Source organism: Haemaphysalis longicornis, unplaced genomic scaffold (genome assembly GCF_048455015.1).
Source record: "Haemaphysalis longicornis isolate Haplotype H1 unplaced genomic scaffold, Haemaphysalis longicornis Haplotype H1 scaffold_10, whole genome shotgun sequence".
Lineage (NCBI taxonomy): Eukaryota > Metazoa > Arthropoda > Arachnida > Ixodida > Ixodidae > Haemaphysalis > Haemaphysalis longicornis.
Genome location: NW_027526204.1, coordinates 101,611,615 through 101,633,069, shown reverse-complemented (window position 1 = coordinate 101,633,069; position 21,455 = coordinate 101,611,615). Strand labels below are relative to the sequence as shown.

The 21,455-nt window shown below is 50.8% G+C and overlaps 1 protein-coding gene across 1 annotated transcript in view; it reads left to right on the top strand.

Annotated features, from left to right (window-relative positions):
• LOC144159987 (cholinesterase-like) overlaps window positions 1–21,032 on the top strand; it is a 35,514-nt gene extending 14,482 nt beyond the window's left edge. Inside the window, exon 4 of the mRNA XM_077691614.1 lies at window positions 20,922–21,032. Coding sequence (XP_077547740.1) covers window positions 20,922–21,032 — 111 coding nt within the window. The remainder of the gene's footprint in view (window positions 1–20,921) is intronic.
• Window positions 21,033–21,455: the final 423 nt, after the last annotated feature.

The following is a 21,455-nucleotide window of genomic DNA, read 5'->3' as shown; positions in this document are numbered from 1 at the left end:
CACATTTTGGGGGACAATTTCGGAGACGGTAACGCAGATTTTTAGATATTCAAATGGGTTGGAACGATGCGGGTTCAATTGTGAAGGCCGTTTTGGGAGTGGGTTGAAACGGCAAGGGCGTTTTGGGAACTGGATGAAACAGGAAGCGCCCAAACGGGAAGGTCGTTGCGGGAGCGGGCGCACACGGGACGAGTCAAGCGGGAAGGGAGTTTTGGGAATGGGTTCAAACCGGACGGGGACAAACGGGAATGGGCTCTTTCAAGCTACACCCGGCGGGGCGGATCGGTCAAAATCGTTGCGGCTCCGTGCTCGCTTTCAACAAGGTTGCTTCGAAAGTGAAACCTGGTGAAAACGTTGTGGCGGGGAAGCAGGTGTAGTTCGACCATAGGTCCGCAAAACAGAAAGAACTCACTCAAACTCAATCACAATTTTTTTCATTCACGCTGCACTCAAACTCAGACTCAAAAAGCTCGTGTGTTCGCAAAATCGCTCGTACTCACTCATCAAATACTCATTTGTAATCTTACTCACTTGTACTCAAACTCAGTTGTCCTCACGAGTAGTCGTGCTCAATCTGTATTCATGAGTAATCACTGTACTCATGAGTACTCACTCTGTACTCATGAGTACTCAATCTGTACTCATGAGTACTCAATCTTCTGTACTCATGAGTACTACTCATTCTACACTCACGAGTACTACTTATTTTGCACTCATGAGTACTACTCATTCTGCACTCATGAGTACTCCATCTGTACTCATGAGTATTAAATTTGTATTACTCACGAATAATCAACTTATCTGCACTGTTAGCTAGGTCGTACCTCGAATGGAAGAATAAATAGAAAAAAATAAAATGTTTAATTGATTAGAAAAACACAGGTTACATATATATCAGGACAGAGGAAGAAAACATCTGACGCGGTGCACTGTAGGTCGACTTACTGCGCGAATGCACGTATATGTGAGAGAGAGAACCGGAATGTAAGCACTCGCGTTGCGTCTTGCGTCTCCTCTTGTTTCAGGAATAAAACAATGAAGTCTAGGTCGGGTCGGGCTCAGGGGAGCTCGGGACGTGTCGGTGTGGCCGTGGCCATAAACTGCGGTTTTGTGCGTGTCTTCGGGTGGCAGCTTTTGTCGTCCGTTTTCGTTTACGGGCGCGCTGATCTTGCTTCAAATCTGAATTGTGCCTGCCCGCAGGCACAATGAAACGTTTGCGTAGATTGACGTTCGTTCGTATCCAGATCACTATCCGCTTATTCACAGATGCTCGATGCTGGCGTTTGTTTTTTATTGTTCCGTATACTAGAAACTTCGTTAAGATGGTGTTCGTCTCGTTGAGTTTCGGTAAATTTCAAATCTGCTTGATTTTATTGTGTGCGTGCAATGGAATTGCCTTCGTCAGAACTGAACTTGACTGTGTTTACGACGTTGCGTTAGCCGCGCCGGTTCCGTCGGCTATTGTGTTCGTGTAGCTCGTTGCGTGCTTGATGCGTGTGGGGGCGTAGACGTCCGGTTTGTCCGGTGGCGAGCTGCGTTGTGTAGGGATAGGATAGTTCGGCGCGTTGAGGACGTTGCTTGAATTGTCGTGTGTGTTGCGTATGGTGCGGGAGCCGTTTGCCTTTTCGTTTAGTGTGCTGTATCGTGGCGTTTTCGTAGGGTGGCATGGCTGATTGGTCAAGATCGTTGCGGCTCCGTGCTCGCAGTCGCAGTGGTTGTTTCAGAAGTGAAACCGTTGTGGTGGGGAAGCATGTATGGTTCATGACGTCCGTTCGGTCGTCCCACATTCCTTGGTGTCGCAAGCGTGACTTGATCGTTAGGGCATTCGATGCCTTCATCTGGATCGGGTTCACTTGTTTCTATTGTTGCCGCGTCCATGTCGTCGCTCAAGCCCTCGTCTTTTGCCCGTTGTTTCGAGAATGCTATAATCGCTATCTCTCCCATACAAGCAGGCTCCGTTCGTCCCGAGTCCGCTTGCTCGCGGTTGCGTCCTCTTGTACGAATTCGTGTTTGTCGTGTGAGTCTCGGTCGGAGCGTGGGTGCCGGGGATCTTGCTCGTTCTAGTTCGTTCATGCCGCATGCGCTGGCCGTGTCGTTGCTCGGTGACGGACCTACCTGCACGACTGTTACGTCGTTCGTCCGCTGGACATCGGGCTTGAGCAGCGGGTGTGGAGAGCTCGTACGTTCCGGTAGGGTTGAACTGCGTGCGCTGGGTCTATTGTTGCTTATGGCCAGGTGATTTCTGCGGTTGTAACATTCGCTGGCCAAGTCCGGGTAGCAGCAGTGGGAGCGGAGGATGTCGCGAATAGTAGTTTCCTCCGTGTGTACTGGCTTGGTAGCGTTCCGTGCGCTGTGCAATTCGTTCGCCGTGGTCAGCTCCACTGGTTCAAGTTGGATGTCGTTCGTCGCCTCTGGTGCGTTTCGTGCGCTGTGCGTCTCGTTTTATCTAGGAAACTCCCCTATGATTGGTGTGCGGTTGTTCGCCACGTATGGTGCATTTCGGCCGCCGTGCGTCTTGTTCGCTTGTCGTGGCCATATCCACCAATCCGCATGTGATGTCGTTGGTTGCGTGGACCGGCGCCGGGACAGCACGAGCGAAAAATGTACGTACTGGGTCCGTTGCGTTCCGTGCTCTCAGCGTTCCGTTCGTGTACGTCTGTACCGGAATAGCGGGTGCCAGGAACGTGGTGCCTTCTGACTCGTGCACGCTGCATACGTTGAGCGTCTCGTTACTCGTTGCTGGAATGACCTGCGCGTGGGCGATGTAGCTCGTGGGGGATGTAGCAGAGCAACGTGTGTTCGTTATCTCGCCAGAAATGCACTGACCTTCGATGCATTTCTGTAATCGTGGCGATTACCTGGGAGAGGTCCGGTGAGCACGCAATCACACTTTTGCATGGCGGCTCGTTCATGTGCGTGGTCATGCATTCTGCTTGTGTCCGGATCTCGTGCGGCCCAGGCACCGTGGGAAACGTGCGGCCGGCTCTCGCCAGTTGTCTCTGAAAACTTTCTCGTTCATCACTCAGTCTTAACAACTGAAGTGATCATATTGTCAAGTTTATTAAGATCATTTCGTCGTACCTTGAGATAGGGCACTGCATATGTTATGCGGCTGGTGACGAAGACCTGCAATAGGCGGAGCGTCTGGCATTCCTGGAGGCCCCCGTGTTTGCTTGATACTCGACCGATCATGCGGCTGATTTGTTCACACGTGGATTTAAGTTTGTTAAGGGCAATGGCGTTATTGCATTTGTTATTACTCCCTTTTAAAACGTCCACCGAACGTTTAACACAGCTCTGGTTGCACAATACGATCACTGAGCTCATAGAAGCTCAGTACACGAGTCAAATCATGCAACTGTCAATGACAACTATTGGCAGGCAGGTCCTTGAAGATCTCCGCATCGCTCTACCCAGTACCACTGAAGACAGAGCGGACATCCCTCCCCCTTGGCGCCGCAAACTAATGGTTAAACCTCTGCCCCGCAATATGCATCCTGACCGAAACTCAGGAAGAAGGCAAGCCCGAGCAACAGCCATAAGAATAGAATGGCACCCGTAAAGGCCTGTATTATGTAGACGCAGCAGGGCCCACACCGGAGGGCATCTGTACGGAATTGCGGTCCTGCATGAGAGAATACAGGCGGATGGACTATCGGTGAAAACGAGTAAAATTGAGTTTGCTGAAGAGACGGCTATAGCTTTGGCCGCCACTCACTCTGACGCAACGCACATAATGTCTGACTCGCAACAAGCTTGCCGAGATTTCATCACGGGTCGGATAGCACTCCTAGCTAGAAAAAAAATTCTCACAAATGCCAATCCAGAAATATCCGACACCATAAAACAACTTGTATGGGTACCTGGCCACCAGGGAATAGAGGGGAAAGAGGCTGCGCACACAGCCGCCCGAGCGTCTCTCCCCCGGAGTTCCTCTGACTTCCCAGGCTCTGACCGTACCCTTGTACCTTACCCGCTAACCACATTCTCTAAGGTCACAACATACCTTCGCCACGGTAGGCGAGCGTTCCCAGTGCCCGCCAAGTGCCTGGAAAGAACTAAGGAGCGCCATCTTCGCCGGCTGCAGACGGGCTGAGTCTACAGCCCCGCAATGCTCAAACACATCAACCCGTCCTTCTCTGGTTCGTGTAACTTCTGCGGTCAGTGGGCAGACACGTATCATATGGTATGGGCCTGCCAGTATATTCCAGGGTTAAAAGTCAAAGTGAAGCCAATGAGGGAGGGCAAGGAGGCGGCCCTGTCCGGCTGCTCGGACCTAGAGTCTCAGCGGGATCTCGTCCAGTGGGCACGGGCGGCTGACTCGACCAATGGGATCCTGGACTGAGGATACCACCCACGCTAGAAAGGCCTAACCGCCTCTCCCTCTCTTTAACTCTGTCTTGTACATTAAGAACGTTTTTCCTCCTCCTCCTGCTCCTCCTCCTCCTCACGCAGCCTCCTGCACTCAAACAGCGCCGCTTGCAGGGTGCTCTGCCGTTTGGTGTCGGAAGCAGCCTGAAGGAGCGTTGGCACATACGTTCGTTTGGAGAAGTGGCGACGTTCTCTGTTGTCCTCTAGAAGACGCAAGACGATGTCGTCCTTACGGACAGAGCAGGGTAGCCTTCGTAATCGTAGTGCGCTCACGAACTGCTGCTTCTTCGCAGAGCATAGGACGTAGCGTTCCGTTGAAGACAGCAGTGTGTCGACCACCACTGACATGGAGTCCGTCGGTGCCTCACGTCTGCGTGCCGCACTCTCGTAGTCGTGGTGCGGTTCGTCCACGTTGTTCGTCTCTTCGTCCGTTCGTCCTCTCATGGCCTCAAATCCTGATCCTGTCGACTGCAACCTCTTAGATAGGTCGTGGCTCGAATGAAAGGCTAAACAGAAAAAATAAAATGTTTATAGAATTATGCGAGGCTAAACAAGGCGTCGCACGCGTTCAACTGGATATTATTATGTCCAATTCACAACTCGCAAACGGGCTTTGGTGTGCTCGGATATTTTATTTCCATTGCTGGAACAAATTCCACCGCCGCGCCTGTTCGGTGGGGCTATATGCTCACTTGTAAATGGCACTACACGAGACCATATTACTAGCGAACCTGAGCAAAATGTTTCAAAACGGGAACCTAATACAACCATATCGGGGCACGTACATCAGCCAAATTGTCGCTTGAATATGCACAGCGGAATGGTGCGGACAATTTCGGTGAGACAAACGTTACAAACCACGCAGTCGGTTTGACGCGAGTTACTTAAATTAACTGCGACTGCGGAAATGAGCGGTTCGGTTCACGAAACGACTACACAGCGTGACATACGTCTACGGAAACTTCTGAAGACAGAAAAAGAGGGACTTCAGTACGCCTAGTGCGTGCATTGTTAGCAGCCTCCACCGCCTCTCCACTAAAACAACTGGAAGGGAGCAAGCGTAATGAAGCCGCCACGCGTTCACAGGCCACGTCAACAAAAATAACTGCGGCAGTCAACAAGTGCCATAGGAGAACAGCAACTGCGGCCGCGTTTCCCGCCAGGCCTTCACCCCCTCGTTTTTCCCTCTTCACCCTGACCCCTTTGCGAGCGACCGCCGAGAAAAGCTTACAGCACCAAACAGGGACCGGGAAAGGGGGGAAGTGCAGTTTTCGTTGTCTAATTTTGCCATCCTTGACTGTTACGCTGCACAGCGGCACCGCTAAATATTTGCGACTCGTACACGCGCGTCCGGACTCGAGCTCGTGATAAAACTTGTTTGCACTACTGTACCCACCAGTGCATATACTCAAGAGTGCAAGCACTCGCAAAACCAGTATTCATATGTATTGTACTCATGAGTACTGCGTACTCATGAGTACTGTGTACTCACGAGTACTGTTTACTCACGAGTACTGTGTACTCCTGAGTACTCATACTCATTAGTACTGAAACTCTTGAGTGCTCATACTCATGAATACTATACTCATAAGTACTCATAATCATGAGTAGTGTACTCATGAGTACTGTACTCACGAGTATTGGACTTACCCTTGTACTCACTCGTCATCATACTCACCTTTTTTTCTGGGTGTGTACTCAATCATCGTACTCACTCGTGAGTTTGAGTACAAATGAGTACAAATGAGTGTACTCACGAGTGAGTACGCCGACCTATGCGAGCAGGTGTCGGGAGTGCGCACCTCAAGAACACGGAGTTGGGGAGGTCCCGGGAATCGCATCCGGTGTGATTCCCAGGACCTCCCCAACCCGGAAAACCAGTAGGATTCCCGGGACGTTTACCCCGCCAAACCGTCAACCCAACCACTAGGCGACCCCAACTGCCGACGGGTGCTCTGTTAGCAGCGGAGGGAAGCAATCACATTACCTGGCCATTGGAAAGACAAGAACGCATCCCATGGTCGGAATGAGAACATGGGTCACTCGTATTATGAAGCCAGCGTCTATCCGATAACGCGCTATCATCGCACTCCGGGTGCTCAGCCTTTACTTTGTGGTCGTATCGCAGGCGTTGGCTTTCAAATTTACTTTGGCTTCGGACTTTAGCAGTTTGAAGACTTTTGGTAGGACGGATTGCGGGCTCTCACTTAACTCAGCTTGCATGGAGGAAGCTTTAGTCTACAACCATTTTTCTATTAGGAAGCATGCAGACCCAAGAAACGCCAAGTTAAAGTTAGCCAAGACCATTAAAAATTGCAATGGTAGCTGATTTTATTTTACCCTAGAATTTGTCCCGAGAGCAGCTTTGGACTGCCTGAAAGCTGCGCACAACTCCTCTGGACAGACAAATAAAAATGAACATATGTTATGATGCTCGTGTCCCTTCCTGCACGAGACTATGAGGAATTATTTATTTCAAGTCCCAGAAATTACGAGAAAGCCCGTGTAGCCACGATCGCGTCCCATTTCATTTCCCTCCGGTTGAAAGACCACCGTCGAAGCCTTTCTAACCATACTAACGGCGGTTTGTGTACTACGCCACTCTTATACTGGGCCTCACGACACCATATAATTCTATATCTCCCAACTGCCACATCGTCTACACAGGACAAGCTGGAACCTTCAATGGACCTGGCTACCTCTGTCAACTGCACCAGGTGGAAGAGAAATTCCACTTCGCTGCGTTGCTTAAGGAACTCTGCTCTGGAGGTGCTGCTGTCAGCGGCTGCAAGGCTTAAGTTTCGCTTTGCACCAAGCTTGGGAGATCTACGAAAGTTCTCAAAGGAACCGTCGCTTCAAATACCTGAGGTCATTGCTGGATTCGACATTAACCAGGTAACGGAGGCCAGACACATTCATAAAACAGTCTTGAACCGGTCATAAAAACCAAATAAGGTTTGGTTCATACAAACAGTTTTGCTCAAAGGACTGATATCCAATCCATCCCAAGCTTCAAACTAATATTCACATATTACGAAAAATAGCTGAAACAGTGTATACACGTTCTACAAAGCGCCGGCCTGGGCGGAGACTTATTGGACGATGTGACGTCGCTCGGCATTGCTGGCCTTTTCGGACGCGTTTCTCGCCGGGGCTTTCAATGTGCCAGGCCGCATCGGCGAGCGCCGGTGCGGCTTTAAAGACGAATTCCGCACTTAAGTGCAGAGCAGTTTAGGGGCTCGCCTTGTCGTCGTAGCTCCCTCTCTGGACACAAGTAGAGGCCCACAGGGCATTCAGACGTAGCGGCAGTCGTCGTGGCGTAACCCAGAGGCTTCGAAAGCCAAGCGATTTATATAGTCATAAGCGTTCGAAACTCGTGAACAGCAAGCGCTTGTCATACATGTCCGCGTTGCTTAGCACAATGAAAACTGTATGTACATTTGAGGCAATCTATACGTAATTAACCGGCCGCGCCCGCGTTCATTTAGTTCGGAACGCTCGTTGGGTTGGTTTTTACCGAAGTAAGCGAAAAAAGTGGCAGTGTAACATCGGTACATGTGGGAGAAAAAGCAAGCACAAAAAGAACAGAACTCCCGCTGGGGCGGTTTCAGGCAGGGGTCGCGCGGGCACTGCTAAGGCGGTAAATTTGAATTGCATTCGGTGGTAGCAGTTAGCGGATAACGTCGCAACAGCCCATTATGGCGAATCCCTGATCTAAACTTCCGACAGCTTTCATATGGAGTAAAATGGCTTTAATGATTTTTTTTTTCAAGTGTCGCTTGGAAGAGCACTTATCAGATGCGTACATATTTAGTGCCAACCTTTGGAGACCACTTAGTCCCAGAAAAGGGCCCACTTAGCTTTTTAAAGCGCTGTTCTTACGGGCACCCATCGTCAAACCCCTGTTCACGCGTTTCATATAGCATTTGTTTTCTGTTTCTATGTGCACAGAAACCCTGCATATCTGGGGTGGCAACGTGCGACCCGGGGGCCACACACGGGGAAGCATTATGCTGTCCCCGGCACGAAGACAGAGGCCAAAGGCCGACATGGCAATTCTAACCTCAAATGGGGTTAGACAGGTACAAAGCAAGATCGCTTATAGTTCGAATTGTTTCCCATCGTCACACTTACCCACATAACGTCTCCACTTTTCTTTGCACGTACCAGTTAAAAAAAACCTTTCATCCGCCCTGCCCCTATTTGCCGGCCGGCCCTTCCGTGTCGCCTTCATGCAATTCGCCCTCCACCTCAAAAGGTTGCTGATGCCTGTTATAAATGAAACGGCTTTGAGCCGCTGCTTGCCATACTTTCATATTATAAGAATGTGCAGATTCGTTCATACAGGGATTATTAGGAGAGTGTGGAATAACATCGAAGCTGCAGCCTCTGGTGAAAGGCAACTTCCGCTAAGGCGTAGCTTTGGTTGCACCAACTTGTGTAGTATACAGCCCTGGAGTACGACGAAACGCATACAATATGCTTACGGAAGCCGCAGTTTCTGCGCTCGCCACGAGCAAAAAAGATGCATTAGCTGCAGCGGCGAACGGCGGGGCTCCGGGGACGATGGCGGTGCGACGAAATGCGTTTGGTTCACTTTGAGTAACGCGAAACTGGATGTTTTAGCTGACCGTTTTTCACGGCCCACTCCGCTCCGATAGCAACTGGATGCGCCATTGCGCATGCGTGTCCTTGGCCGCGAAAGCCATTGGCTCCGGTTTCGCTGAGCGGGCCGCCGGTACCGGAGCGGATCATTGAAAACGGTCAGCTAAGACTCAAAGCTGATATGCGCTAGCAAAAACTAGGAAAGAATCTGGAAGTCACCACTCCGAACGGTTAGTTGAACTCTTTCGTTACGGCGGACAAAAGACCGATTTTGAGAGTGACCACAAATCCATTATTTTTTTTCTTGAGCTAGAGGGCACATTAACGTTGCTCTGCATGAAATTGTAGCCTATAAATTGCTCCTCCAAACACATAACAGCAGTTTTGTGAAAGGTACAGTTATTTGCAGTTTATTGGTCAAATAAGGAGAAAGAATGCACTATAGAATTATGCACACAATGTAAGTAGGCGATAGCGTTAAGCCTAAAAATTATTTTAGGAATTATAGGAAAAGAAATTGTTTCTACGTTACTTGAGTATGATTCAATATATAAATCAACGCTATACACCAAGTTTTCGATCTTTGCGGGCCCGTCAGCTTAGCGAGACTGGCCGCTGTGCCAGTCGTCGAAGCCACTCCAGTGTAAGTCGGCCCGCCTAAAATGCGCATCCATGCATAATTTTTTCTGTTCTCACACAAAATCCTTATCAATTCAGTGGTATAAGACAAGAGAAAACTCAGCGCTGTTGAGGAGCATCGCACATCGCTCCGTAGCGCTAATGTGTCAGGAGAGCCTGGCTATCTTGAAGGTGATAACATGATACGGCTATGCACACTTAACAAAATATCCCACCCTACGTTGTCTAGACCCTACACATCCAAGACAAACCGCAGTTGTCATATAGGATGTACGTTTTGTTTATAAATTCGGCCCGAGGTGAAAAACGACCCTACCTGCCAGCATCTGTCGAAGTCTGAGGCACTCGAATTTGAGCGTCTTCATCAGAACAAAAATATAACGAATCCACATGGTTGGTGGAGTAATCACTGCTGGTGGGGTAACAAAAATAAGCAGCAGCATCTGCCGAAATCACTGTCACAGCTGTCCTCTTCGCAACCGGCGTGCATGCCCGTACGGCGCACGAAACGGCTCGCACCACACATGCTGTGGCAGCGACCGCTCTTCGCTGCCGTCCAGATTCAAGGCCGTCGCGGAAAGCAAGGTAAACGTGCAAGACAAGATGATAGGGTGGTGCAAAATTGTGTAAGGGATTGTTATCCAAAGTGATTTCGTAAGAGGTGATAGAATTTGTATCGCGATGCGGAGCGCCGAGCGGTCTCGGAGGCTCGTCGACGGCCGCAAACGAACCTGCCCGAGCACGAGTTGCGGCGAGAGGCCGATGGATGGCGTTACCTGCGCGCAAATATGACCACAGCGCCGATCGCTAGAATGACTATTAACGTAGGAATAAGGTTACACACGCGAGAAAGGGGATGATAGTGTGGTGAAAAACTGTGTTAAGGATAGTCGTTCGCAATTGTAGAGATAGCACCGACCAACTATCTCCCTTGGTGCTAAGCCTAGAGTTCCCAACATCAGCAGCGACTCCGTGCAACCTGAGCCGGCTGGAGCTGTTGGGTAAGGCGTTCTAAAGCTCGTCGGGGACCAGCGTGCTGCGCTTGGGTTTCTCTACCTTTTGGGGGGCGACCAACGCTTGGCTCCCCCATTCTAAAACATCCGCATGTGCCGCAATGCCACGTTCCGCTAACTGGCCGACCAGCGACCCGGCACCAGAACCTCTCCGCGACGCAGCGACCAGCGGCGGCCGCACTGCCTGTGCGCATCGCAGGCCGCTGCACAGAGCTTGTTGCCGCCTGTCGAACTGTAAAAACAAAGTTCCACATTCGAGGATGGGGATGATGGTGGGTTGAAAAATTGTGCCAGGAATTGTGACTAGCGCTGGTAGTGAAAGCGGCGAACCAATATCTGCGCAACTTCCCTGCAATAGAGAAACAAGTCGGCCATGAGTCGTCGGGGGAGAACCCCTTTCTAAAGCTCGCCGCGAGCGAACCTGTTGAGTTTGTACTTCCATCAGACTCTCCTATTCTAAGGAAAGATTGTGTGAGCCCTCCATTCACCAGAGGCCTTCTGGCCCGTATCTGAACTCGAACAGAATGAGATCTTCAGGCCGAGCAGTCACCGCAACGCCGGCACTTCCAAATATGACGTCATCTGCCGCCAGCTGATCGCGAAATACAGCCACAGCTCTCACCGCGCCCGCGGGCAGGGGTCATATGTTTTGACGAAAAAAGATGGTTTGGATGTATTTACACATAAAATAAACATGTTTTTCGAATTCAGCTTCAAGAAACCATAATGTAATGCCCCCAACAAATTTTTTTTTAAAAGCTCTTCACCAGCCTTTTAAGGCGGAAACCGAAACTGCGCCGTGTTAAAGGCCAGTAATGGCGGGTGCGTCGCTAGCTTCTCTTGTTGAAGGCCACCTAAGTTGCCGCTGTAAACGGTTTATAACCTAGATATTCAGCCGTAGTCCCATTCTGGCGAAGCATCTACGACGTCAGAGAATCTTGTCTGTGTGACAGAGGCGAACGATTGAAGCCGCTGCAAATCGGCTGTGCTATGATATTGGCGCCTCATTTCGTTCGCTCATGCCTCATAAATGTTTTACTCTAGGTCACTGTAGCGCGAAATTACGGTGTTTTGTAATTTCATCTATTTTTTATGTACTCAGTGGTTGAAATAGCAGTAAGTGAGTAACCGAAGGCTGGATCTTTAAACCTGGCATTCATGGCCTCCAGATTGCACCAGTCGAAGGGCCGCCGCTTAAATTGTGCCTCAATTATTACCCGCTGCTGATAAGTAACAAACGCGTAAAACTTCTCGCAAAGCTGAATACTTCGTTTCAAACGTGGGTGTTATAATACTTCGACGAATCAAACGTCGCGATCTGTTGTGGGCGCATTTAAATACATAAAAAAGAGAAATGTCACCTCCTGGTGCGGCTCGATTACACTCTCAAGCTATGTCAAATAGGAAGAATATTAGTTCGTATACAGGGTGTCCCAGCTATCATGCACCAAGATTAAAAACAAAACAAAAATGGCGTTGCTCGAACAAAACGTAGCTAATAACGTTTCCTGAAAAGTGGAGTAGGGGCCCGTAATTTTTTCGTTAATGAGATCTAAGTAATTATAATTGTTTATCTAATTGGACAAGTACTGCCCTAATCATTAGGTGACAATGAGACACTTGTAGGTGCCCACGAGAGGAATCTATTGCGGAATTTTCGTCGACGAGCGGTGGCTCAGTGGCTAAGGCGGTGCGCTGCTGAGCACGAGGTAGGGAATTCAATTCCCGGACGCGGCGTCCACTTTTCTGATGGTGGAGTAAAGCAAAATCGCCCGTTTGTACGAGATTTCGGTGCACGTTAAAGATCCCAAGGTGGTGAAAATTAATCGGAATCCTTCCGCTACGGCGCGCGTCATCGCTTGCCCTATAAACAATCAATCCTTTAATCAATCAATCAAGTTTCATCGACGAAGTAATTGCCTACTCCTTTATTCTGACTGATAACGAAACTCCGTGAAACATAAAAAATGCCACGTGCTGGCAATTCCGTGTGCAATACGCACGAGGCACCCTAGTGCGCATCACAAGCCAGCGCCCTCAAATGACCTGATTCAAACCAACTGCTTTGCGCGTCACAGGTCCGAAAAGACAGCGAATCACCTTGATAAGGACATGCATGGAATGAGCACCAACAGCAAGTGCCGCGGTGCGCGTGTAGTGGATAAGCAGCAAACTCGGTGGCCATTTCCTCTTTGTTTCTTTTCTTCATTTCATTCTGGCTATCTCAGACGCAACCTGTTCAAGGGCGTTGCTTTACGACGCGCTTGTTTCTTTTCTTCATTTCATTCTGGCTAACTCAGACTCAGCCTGTTCAAGGGCATTGCTTTACGATGTGCGCAGGAGCGCCATCACGTGGTACATTTTCACATTTCGCGGGGTTTCCTTATCAGTCAGAATAATTAACTGCGCAATTAGTTCACCGTTAAAAAATACCGAAGTTAGATTAATCTCGTGGGTATATACGTGCCTCATTGACACTTCAATGATAAGGGCAGCACTTCTCGAGTTAGATAATTATAACCAATAATTCATATCTCATTAACGAAAGAAGTACTGGCTGCTACTCCACTCCACTGGAAACATTACGCGCTAGGTTTTGTTCGAGTAACATCATTGCTCTTTTTTTATTCTTGGTGCCCAATAGCTTGTACACCCTGTGCCCAAAGGCCAAAGAATACATTATTGTTCTGAGTGCAAGGCAGTTAACGCCCTGCCGATGAAATCTGTCTCCAAGTCGACCATATCTTACAATACACTGAATCACTAACCACAGCTAAAGCCCCACCTCCGGGGTTTTTGCGTTTGCACAACACCACCACTGTCGAACGGTTGGTAACAAAGATGGGCATCGCCACGCGCCTCGTCAAGCGCCTCGCCACGCGGGCGCGCGGCATGCGAGAAGCGAGCCTGCTGCGCCTGCTGCAGGCGTTCGTGGTCAGCCAGATGGCCTACGTGGGAGCCTTCCACGACTGGCGGACCCAAGAACGCGCAAAGATCGACGCTGCGATACGCAAGTCGTACCGGGCGGCCCTGGGCCTCCTCAACAGCACGAGCAACGCGGCCCTCGCGTCTCTAGGAGTACACAACACGCTCTCGGAGATCAGCGAGGCGGAGCGAACGTCTCAACTGGAGCGCCTAGGGTCGACCCGCACGGGCAGAAGGTTACTACAGCGCGTGGGACTAAGCTGCTCCTTCGACGAGGAGGACGAGCTAGTACCGCTGCGCGACGACATCGCAAGCAGCCTGGTGATCCCGCCGCTACCCAAGAACGTGGCGCCGGGGCGAAACTCGGAGCGGAGGATGGCGCGGGCGTGCGCGCTCGCCAAGGGGTACAATGGGAGGAGCGACGCGGTGTACGTGGACGCTTCCAAACGCCGCGACAGGGAAGACACCTACGCCGTGGTGGCGATACGAGCCGCCACGGGAGAAGTACTGAGTGCGGGCAGCGTGCAAGCCAAGACCGCCAGACAGGCGGAGGAGGCGGCCATAGCGCTGGCCCTGCTTCACCCCGACACGCGAACGGTGTTCAGCTACTCGAAGTCGGCCATCGCCAATCTCGCCAGGGGTATGGTCTGCAAGACAACGATGCGAGTCCTCTCCGGCATCGGGGAAGGCGCGCGCAAGAACGCAACGACGACCGTGCGCTGGTTTCCGGCCCACATGGGTCGGGAGCTGCGAGGCGGCTACAGGAACGTCAACGAGGCAGCCGACGCTGCGGCCCGTGATCTCGCCGCGTGCCGGGCCGCGCTAGCGACGGACGCCGACGTCGACGAGGAGCCAAGCAACGACGAGGACGACAACGGCGCAGAGCCCCTGACCACATATGGAGCTACGCTGTGTTGGTATAGGACAGAGAGGCAGGCCTATCCTCCGCCCCACCCGGGGCTCGCGAGGAGAGAGGCCGTGCTTCTACGACAACTGCAAACCAGGACGGTGCTTACGCCGGCGCTCGCGCGCCACGTGTGCCCGGACATGTACGAGGACGAGGTGTGCAGTGTGCGTGCGCGTGTGAACGCAGACTTGGCCCACTTGATGTGGGGATGTGCGGACCACGACTCAAGTGCGGGGAGGCCGATCCTTCCACCGGACATTGCGGACTCAGTGCGCTCTTCGGGGCGAGAAGATCAGCTAAGGGCCATCCAGCGGCTCGAGGCTGCACTGGACAGGCAAAGGCGAAAGGGGAACCCGCACTCCTCTCGGCCTCCTCCTGCGGGAGCGAGGGCTAGGGGCGACAGCGGCGGCACTCCAAGTAGCCCGCGCCGACAAGACGTAGACCTCGGGGTCGGCCCGACGCCGCGGTGAGCGGTGAAGACTACGGGACGGTGAAGCCCTGCGTGGCCTGACCCGTCCCGGACTGCCGGTACCTCAATAAAGTCCTTTCTCTCTCTCTCTCTATTATTTTAGTGGCTTGACAGGCGTTGTGACGAAAAATAAGTCAATGGCGATATATTTGGCTCAAGCCGAGTTCCGGTTGATACAGCAACAGGAAAAGAAACGCTACAATTCAACTCATCCGTAATCGCCTTTCGGCCAGAATATTTCGATGATATAAGTGTACTGATGATCATGACGTCAAGCCTTTCCTTTTAACTCGTAAAGGTTAAAAGTGTTCTCTAACATGATTCCATCAGATGCCTTGAGTGGGCAGTTTCAGCGACATGCGCAGGGGTTCTGAAGCCGTATATAATGACTCGTCGTCGGCAGCACGCGAAACGAGGCGTACACGACATCTCTTGTTTTGGGTCGGGGGGGCCAGGATGTGGATATGTGAGTGACCATCTAAGCGAAAGATGTCCGGGAAATTCTCGGTTGGGGTAAAAGCAGACCGTGAACGGACTTGTTGCACGACAAAGCATGCCGGTTTTCGTTGTTAGGAAGAAGAGTGTTCCACAGAGCTGCTTCCGGTTCCAGCCTCCAGGGCACTGCAGAAGCTCGCTTGCCCCAGAGAAAACCGGATCCAGGCTATTGGTGCAGGTGAAGCTCCATGTGTTTACCACGCAAACGGTGCCCGCATTGGGGAACATCGCTGACAGAGGAGGAAACGGGGTACTGCATACAAAGGGAGAGTTTACTGAACAATAGGCTGAAAGGGGGTGGAAGGGAGGTGGTGCAACAACGAAGTTGCGAAGCCGGCGCTCTTCTATTCTGTGCCACAAACTCATTCCCAGAACATTACGTGGCCGAGGGATAAAATGGATAGGGGGGATGAACTGGTGGACATGGGCATATAAAAGGGGAAGGCAAAGAGGGAAAGCAGTGGTCTCAGGGGAGCCCTGGTCCCTCGGCCCCCCTCAGGAGCCGCCACTGTCGCGCAAGTGCCAACGCCAAAATACAGGAACCTCAAAGCAGGGGCAGTAATTTATGGAGTAGAGATTTGACAGCGTCGCCTGGTCCTCTGCCTACAGCGCTCATAATATTCACAGTGATAATATTTATGTTACCATTACGGCTGTTACTTTAACTACGAGTTTTAGGTAAAAATGGTCCTCTACTATTTGGCGTTGCCGCGAGGGAAGTGCGGAAGATGGCAGATGATTTTTAGGGAACACGAAACTTAACTTGCCTTCGCATTTGTGTGACTGCGTCGGTATTCACCCCAAAGTTCTAGCCAGAAATACTTTTATGGGGGACTTATACGCCAGCAGTAACAAAAAGTGGTCCGCGCTCCAACAAAGTTTCAGTCAATTTTTGGCTTTATTAAACTGACAGCTTTCTTATTTTTTGTTTTTACATTATAGATAGTTGATGAAGTTTCCAAATCACATAGCCCAGAAATAAGGGCGAGACGAAGGGGAAGGGGGCATGCGCAGTTCAGAAGATATCGGGAATAGTTTCACACCCCTTTTACAACCCCCTCGTAGGAGCATTACCCTTGTTGAACGAAACAGCAGCCGCCTATGTGTATGCAGACGTGTGCGTTTCACGGCACGCGCAGGTGAGGATCTTCTTGGACGAGTACGTCCTGCCCCCGGGGTTTGTACCTTCTGACCTGTCAACGGTCGGAGATCGTTGGGACTTCACGATCGAGTACTTCTTCCCACCCTATTTGGATATGGATTATACGGTCCCCCAATTCTACTTCGTTCCGAAAACGGAGAACCAGTTGCTGACCCATTTGGCGCTATACATGGGCGGCTGCGACACGCGCTCACTCGTCCAAAGAGCGTCCGTGAAGGGGTTCCACTACATGACCGATGGCCGGGAAAAACAGCTCTTCGAGCCTCTCCTGGACATGGCTGCCGTGGTCGACTTTATCAAAGACGGGTAAGCAAATATGTCACGTGACACACGCTTTGGGGGCTGGAAATTTGCGCTGGGCGTTTTGTGCTGGGTGGTCAGAACAGATTTATAGTTGGGCAATCAAAACACAGTGGGGAAGGTCCGGGAGCGGCTCATACGTTGTACACCGCTGCCACCTTTTCCTCCAAGCGCGAGACTTGTAGCTCCTGAGCCGCGCACAGCATCCTCCTACTGATCAAGCGTTAACGGGAATGCATCTCATCTTACGCACGCGAAGGTGTAAACGTTCCCGTATTTCAAACTCATTAGAGTGGAACGAGATGGCGAGTGGCACGAGAAACAAAAACAGACATAATAGAAAGAATTAGTTTTGTAACCAAAGGAAATCTCTGCGAAATCCGACTGTTTTCTTGTTTTAGTGGGAGGCAAATTTGTTTTTTCGTATCACGTATTTCCTCTTGTTATTTCTTCTTGTAAGTTTTATGAAGGAAAACTTAGAACAATCGGGTTCAGCTTCCCCTAGTGGTGCAAGGCTGTAGAGACAGCAGGGCTGGCGCCCCCTCACGATTCGTCGACAATGTTCTCCGTGACTGGGAGGCCCGGATCATTTTGCGCCCAGCCTTTCACATCTCTCCGAGGCTGAACCGCATCAGCAGGCGTTAAACCCCGCGGTCACCGGCTTCGTGAACTCTGCGCCTGTAATGCAAACTCGGAGTCTGTGCTCCCCGCTTGAGGCACGAACACACATGAACTGGCGAGCAGAACAGGACGCCAGGGATCACACCATGAGGGCTGGGCCGACGCCGGGCGCTCCTCACGGGGCGCATGCTCACGTGATCTCGGTTTCTACTGCGAAGTAGTATACCTTTACCGGCCAAGGGAATTTTCGTGTGCGCGTCAACAGAAAACTTACAGGCTACTACTGGCCACACAAGCAAACTGGCTACTGGCTACACCCAGGCTACAGAAACTAGTGGCACCGCCAGGAATCGAACCTCGACCCGAATAGAGAAACAGAGTGAAAGTCCGTCGTTTTGGCGACAAAGCTACGACCACACGTGTACATGTGCAGATGAAAAGTGTACTCAACGCGCACAGCAGCGGGTCTGCCACCTGCGCTCATTCAATCCGTCGTGTGAAGTGCAAACCGCACAATGTTTTTATTCATGCGTTCACGTGTTTTGGACTAGTGGTGAACTCAACAGAGTCTGGGGGCCGGGAGGGTGCTTTATGGCGGCGACGCATGAAACAAGAGTGAGAGGGAGGCAGTGAGAGAGATGACGTCATAGCCGCGTGTGCCACCCTACTCCTCACTCTCCGAAATATGCACCTCTCCGTTTTCTTTTAGCCGTCGTAGATGCATTCGGGTATCCAGCCCCGTGAACCCCTGGTAACGGTTGGCAGAGTCTCTGGTATGGATTCCACTGACGCCGCGTGTGTAATCGTTGTAGGTGGCGTTTACAGCTTCGCAGATCAACCCCCTTCGCAGCGTGGATTGGAGCCAGTTTTTTTATCTTGGTATTTTCTGGTAACATTGGACGGCGAAACTAAAAGCTTAAACACCTCTGGTGCTCGAAGTTTTAAAGACGCTCAAAGTCTAACACCCTCTATGTGAGCAGTCGCAGTTACTTGCTGAATGGCAAGCCCAGCAAAAGAGCGCTGAACTGAGTCTGCCGACGCTGAGCAGTTTAACAACCACCCGTAGCTGTCCACTCGCTGCGCCTATCGTCACTAAATAAAGGCTATTAGAGTATCGGCACTCTTTTCTCTCATTGTTATGTGCGGCCGGGATTTTCATTTTTCGGTCCGCACTACGTGATATTTTTTACACATGGGCGCAGCCATTCTGTTTCTGGGCGCCAAATATCTCCCTCTCTCTCTCTCTCTCTCTCTCTCTGCTTCGCGGACGCTAGAGCAGCCGGTCACACTCTGCCCGACACAACCAGGCGGCGGTTTTGTTGAGACAGAAGGCAACACGGCAAGTCAGAAACAAAGTAGCCCCCCGACGCTTCCCGGTGCACGACGTGGCGGTAGTCTTAAGCGTAACTTATTTAGTTATCCTAGCTGCGCCGTGTTGCTTCTGAGCCCAAGGACGCGAATTCAGCCCCGACAGCGGTGGCTGCTCTTCAAATGCAGCAAAAGCGGACGCACTCGTGTGTCGACATTTTGGCGGAGCTTAAAGATGCCCAGGTGGCCAAAATTAACGCGCAGCGATCACCACGGAGCGCCTAAAATGCCAGGTGTCGCTTCTGCGCTCTAAACTCTTCAACTTCGTATCTCAGCAATTGAACGTGCGCCGCGCGTAGGCCAGTTGTACTTCCAGACATCGCTGCAGGTCTGCAACGACGACTGGTTTGGTGACAGCCATTGCCATTTTGGAATAATTGTGCCATATGCGACTACGGCAAATGCCGTCGGGTGACGGCCACGTAGGCAACAGTCTGGAAAAGCAAACACAAACGGCAACCGAAAGGCGAAAACACACATTCTTGCTGCTGCGCTGTCTCTAGGATATTGTCTGTGCAAGCATTTTATCGCTGAAGCCGAAAATTGTTGTTGTAAACCTTTCCAGTAAGGGAAGCTACACTGTCTCCGCAAGCATCCGAGCCGACCTGAGCAACGCAAGCCGGTTGCGCGCTCTCATTGGCTGTGGCCTCACGACGATCGCAACGATGGCCCGATTGCATCTGGCTTGCCAGTCGCACGTCGTGAGCCTCCTCCGACCAGCCATTAACGCCAAAACCGGTCCTAACGATCAGTCGTAACGACCAGGCGCATGCAAATCGCGTGCACTAGTCGTGCATGTGTCTCGCGCTTAAGTCTCCTCTTAAATTTGTTTTTCGTTTTCCTTCAATTCTGAAAACACAAATTCCTGCTGCACACTGTGCAAGCATTTTAAGCCGAAAATTTTTGTTGTAAGCCTTTCAAGTAAGAGATGCCGCGCTGTCTCATCAAGCATGGAACATAAACCAAGCGGACTATATATCCGGTATTGACGTTGGCTCATCAGGGGCGCGTGGACGATTTATTCTTTAACGCATATAGCTTTGCACGTTGGAAGCACGGGATGATCATTCGGAAAGCATACGACTGCATTAGGAATTCGGCGCCGGGGCTTTAATCTAGAATATGGCTATTCAGGATTAGAAAACTCTCCTTGTAAACTTCCATTTCCGTGAACTTGGCGGGTATTTTGAAACTTTTCTTGCCTGGACTTGCTTTCTCTGGTTGAAATGCGATTCGCAGTGTCAGTACTTAAGGAAATGTTTTGACGCAACCCTCTGTGTGATCTCACAGAGAATGAGATTCATTTATCTGAAGTTTCCCTAGCGCGGCATGGAAGATGCTTCGCGTCAATGCCGTTTGCATAATTGATTTCTAGTCCACATGTCATCGTTACGCAAATGTAAGACACCTCGGGCACACAATAAATGCGCCCGAGCATACGGTATAGCAATAAGCACAGCCCAAAACTGATTTTGTTTCACCGGCTCGGTCAACTAGCAGGTTTAGTAACTGCACCATTTCTTTGGAAGGTATTTAGTTTAGCGTTATTTGAAATCTATCTTCCTCGCACTTACCTTGAAAAGAGGCTAAATCGGTGCGGACGACAAGCCATTCGCTGCATTGTTTCTCAGTGCTTTAACTACACTGGACGCCGTTATTGGGGACGTACCAGCGCAGGTAGCGCAACTCCTTGCTGTAAACCTAGGAATAAAGCTACATCTTAGTCAGGTCTTTTTGTGACGTCAAACGCAGCACTAGCCATAGGCACCTTCACATATGTAGCAAGTCACCTGAGGTGGTCCCGGGCGTTGGGTATTAGCGTGTGCTGTTGCTTCGCGCGGTATGTCACTGGTAACCACAATTGATTACGTTTTGATTGTGTCATTAAGCGCCACATCACTGGGTTACACTTTTTCGTTCATCAACTGTCGGCTCAATCCTCACGCGAAGTCTCTCTTGAACCGGAAGCTGACGCAATACTTTTTTATCTTACCTCGTAATAGTTTTTCAGCGGTTGTGTCTTGCTCCATTTTTTTTTTATTGCAGGAGCGTACCCATAACAGAATATGGAGACCCGTGGGAACCCTGGTCAAAGAGCGGCAATACTCCCATGGAATTCGAGGACGAAACAGACGTCCCTGCTCAAGAAGAAGTTAACAACTTTTGCAAGACAATTTTTTTTAATAAATAGTGCCAGCCACTATCGGTGCCGCGGGCAATAACACTTACGGCGCTCGGCGTGCGAGCGTGCGGACAATGAAGCAGTTTGTTTTCGTTTTTTCTGTATGTCGGCGCTTACGCGGCGTGGACTTTCTGCATTTATGAAAACGTAGCAAAAAATGCATTATGCTATCCAGCTGTAAGGCGGAGGGTGGGCGTAACACACACACACACACACAAACGAACAGGACTAAACACACAAGGCGACACGCAGCTGTAGTACATAATTCACCAAAGCTAGTGCAACCAGCTAGCCTCAGTCTGAGCTTTGCCACGAACGACGAGCGTGAGTGATAGTAGAGGTCTGTGCGACGACCTACTGCAGGCTGGGAGCCAAGCGATCAGGTCACCCGAGCGTGA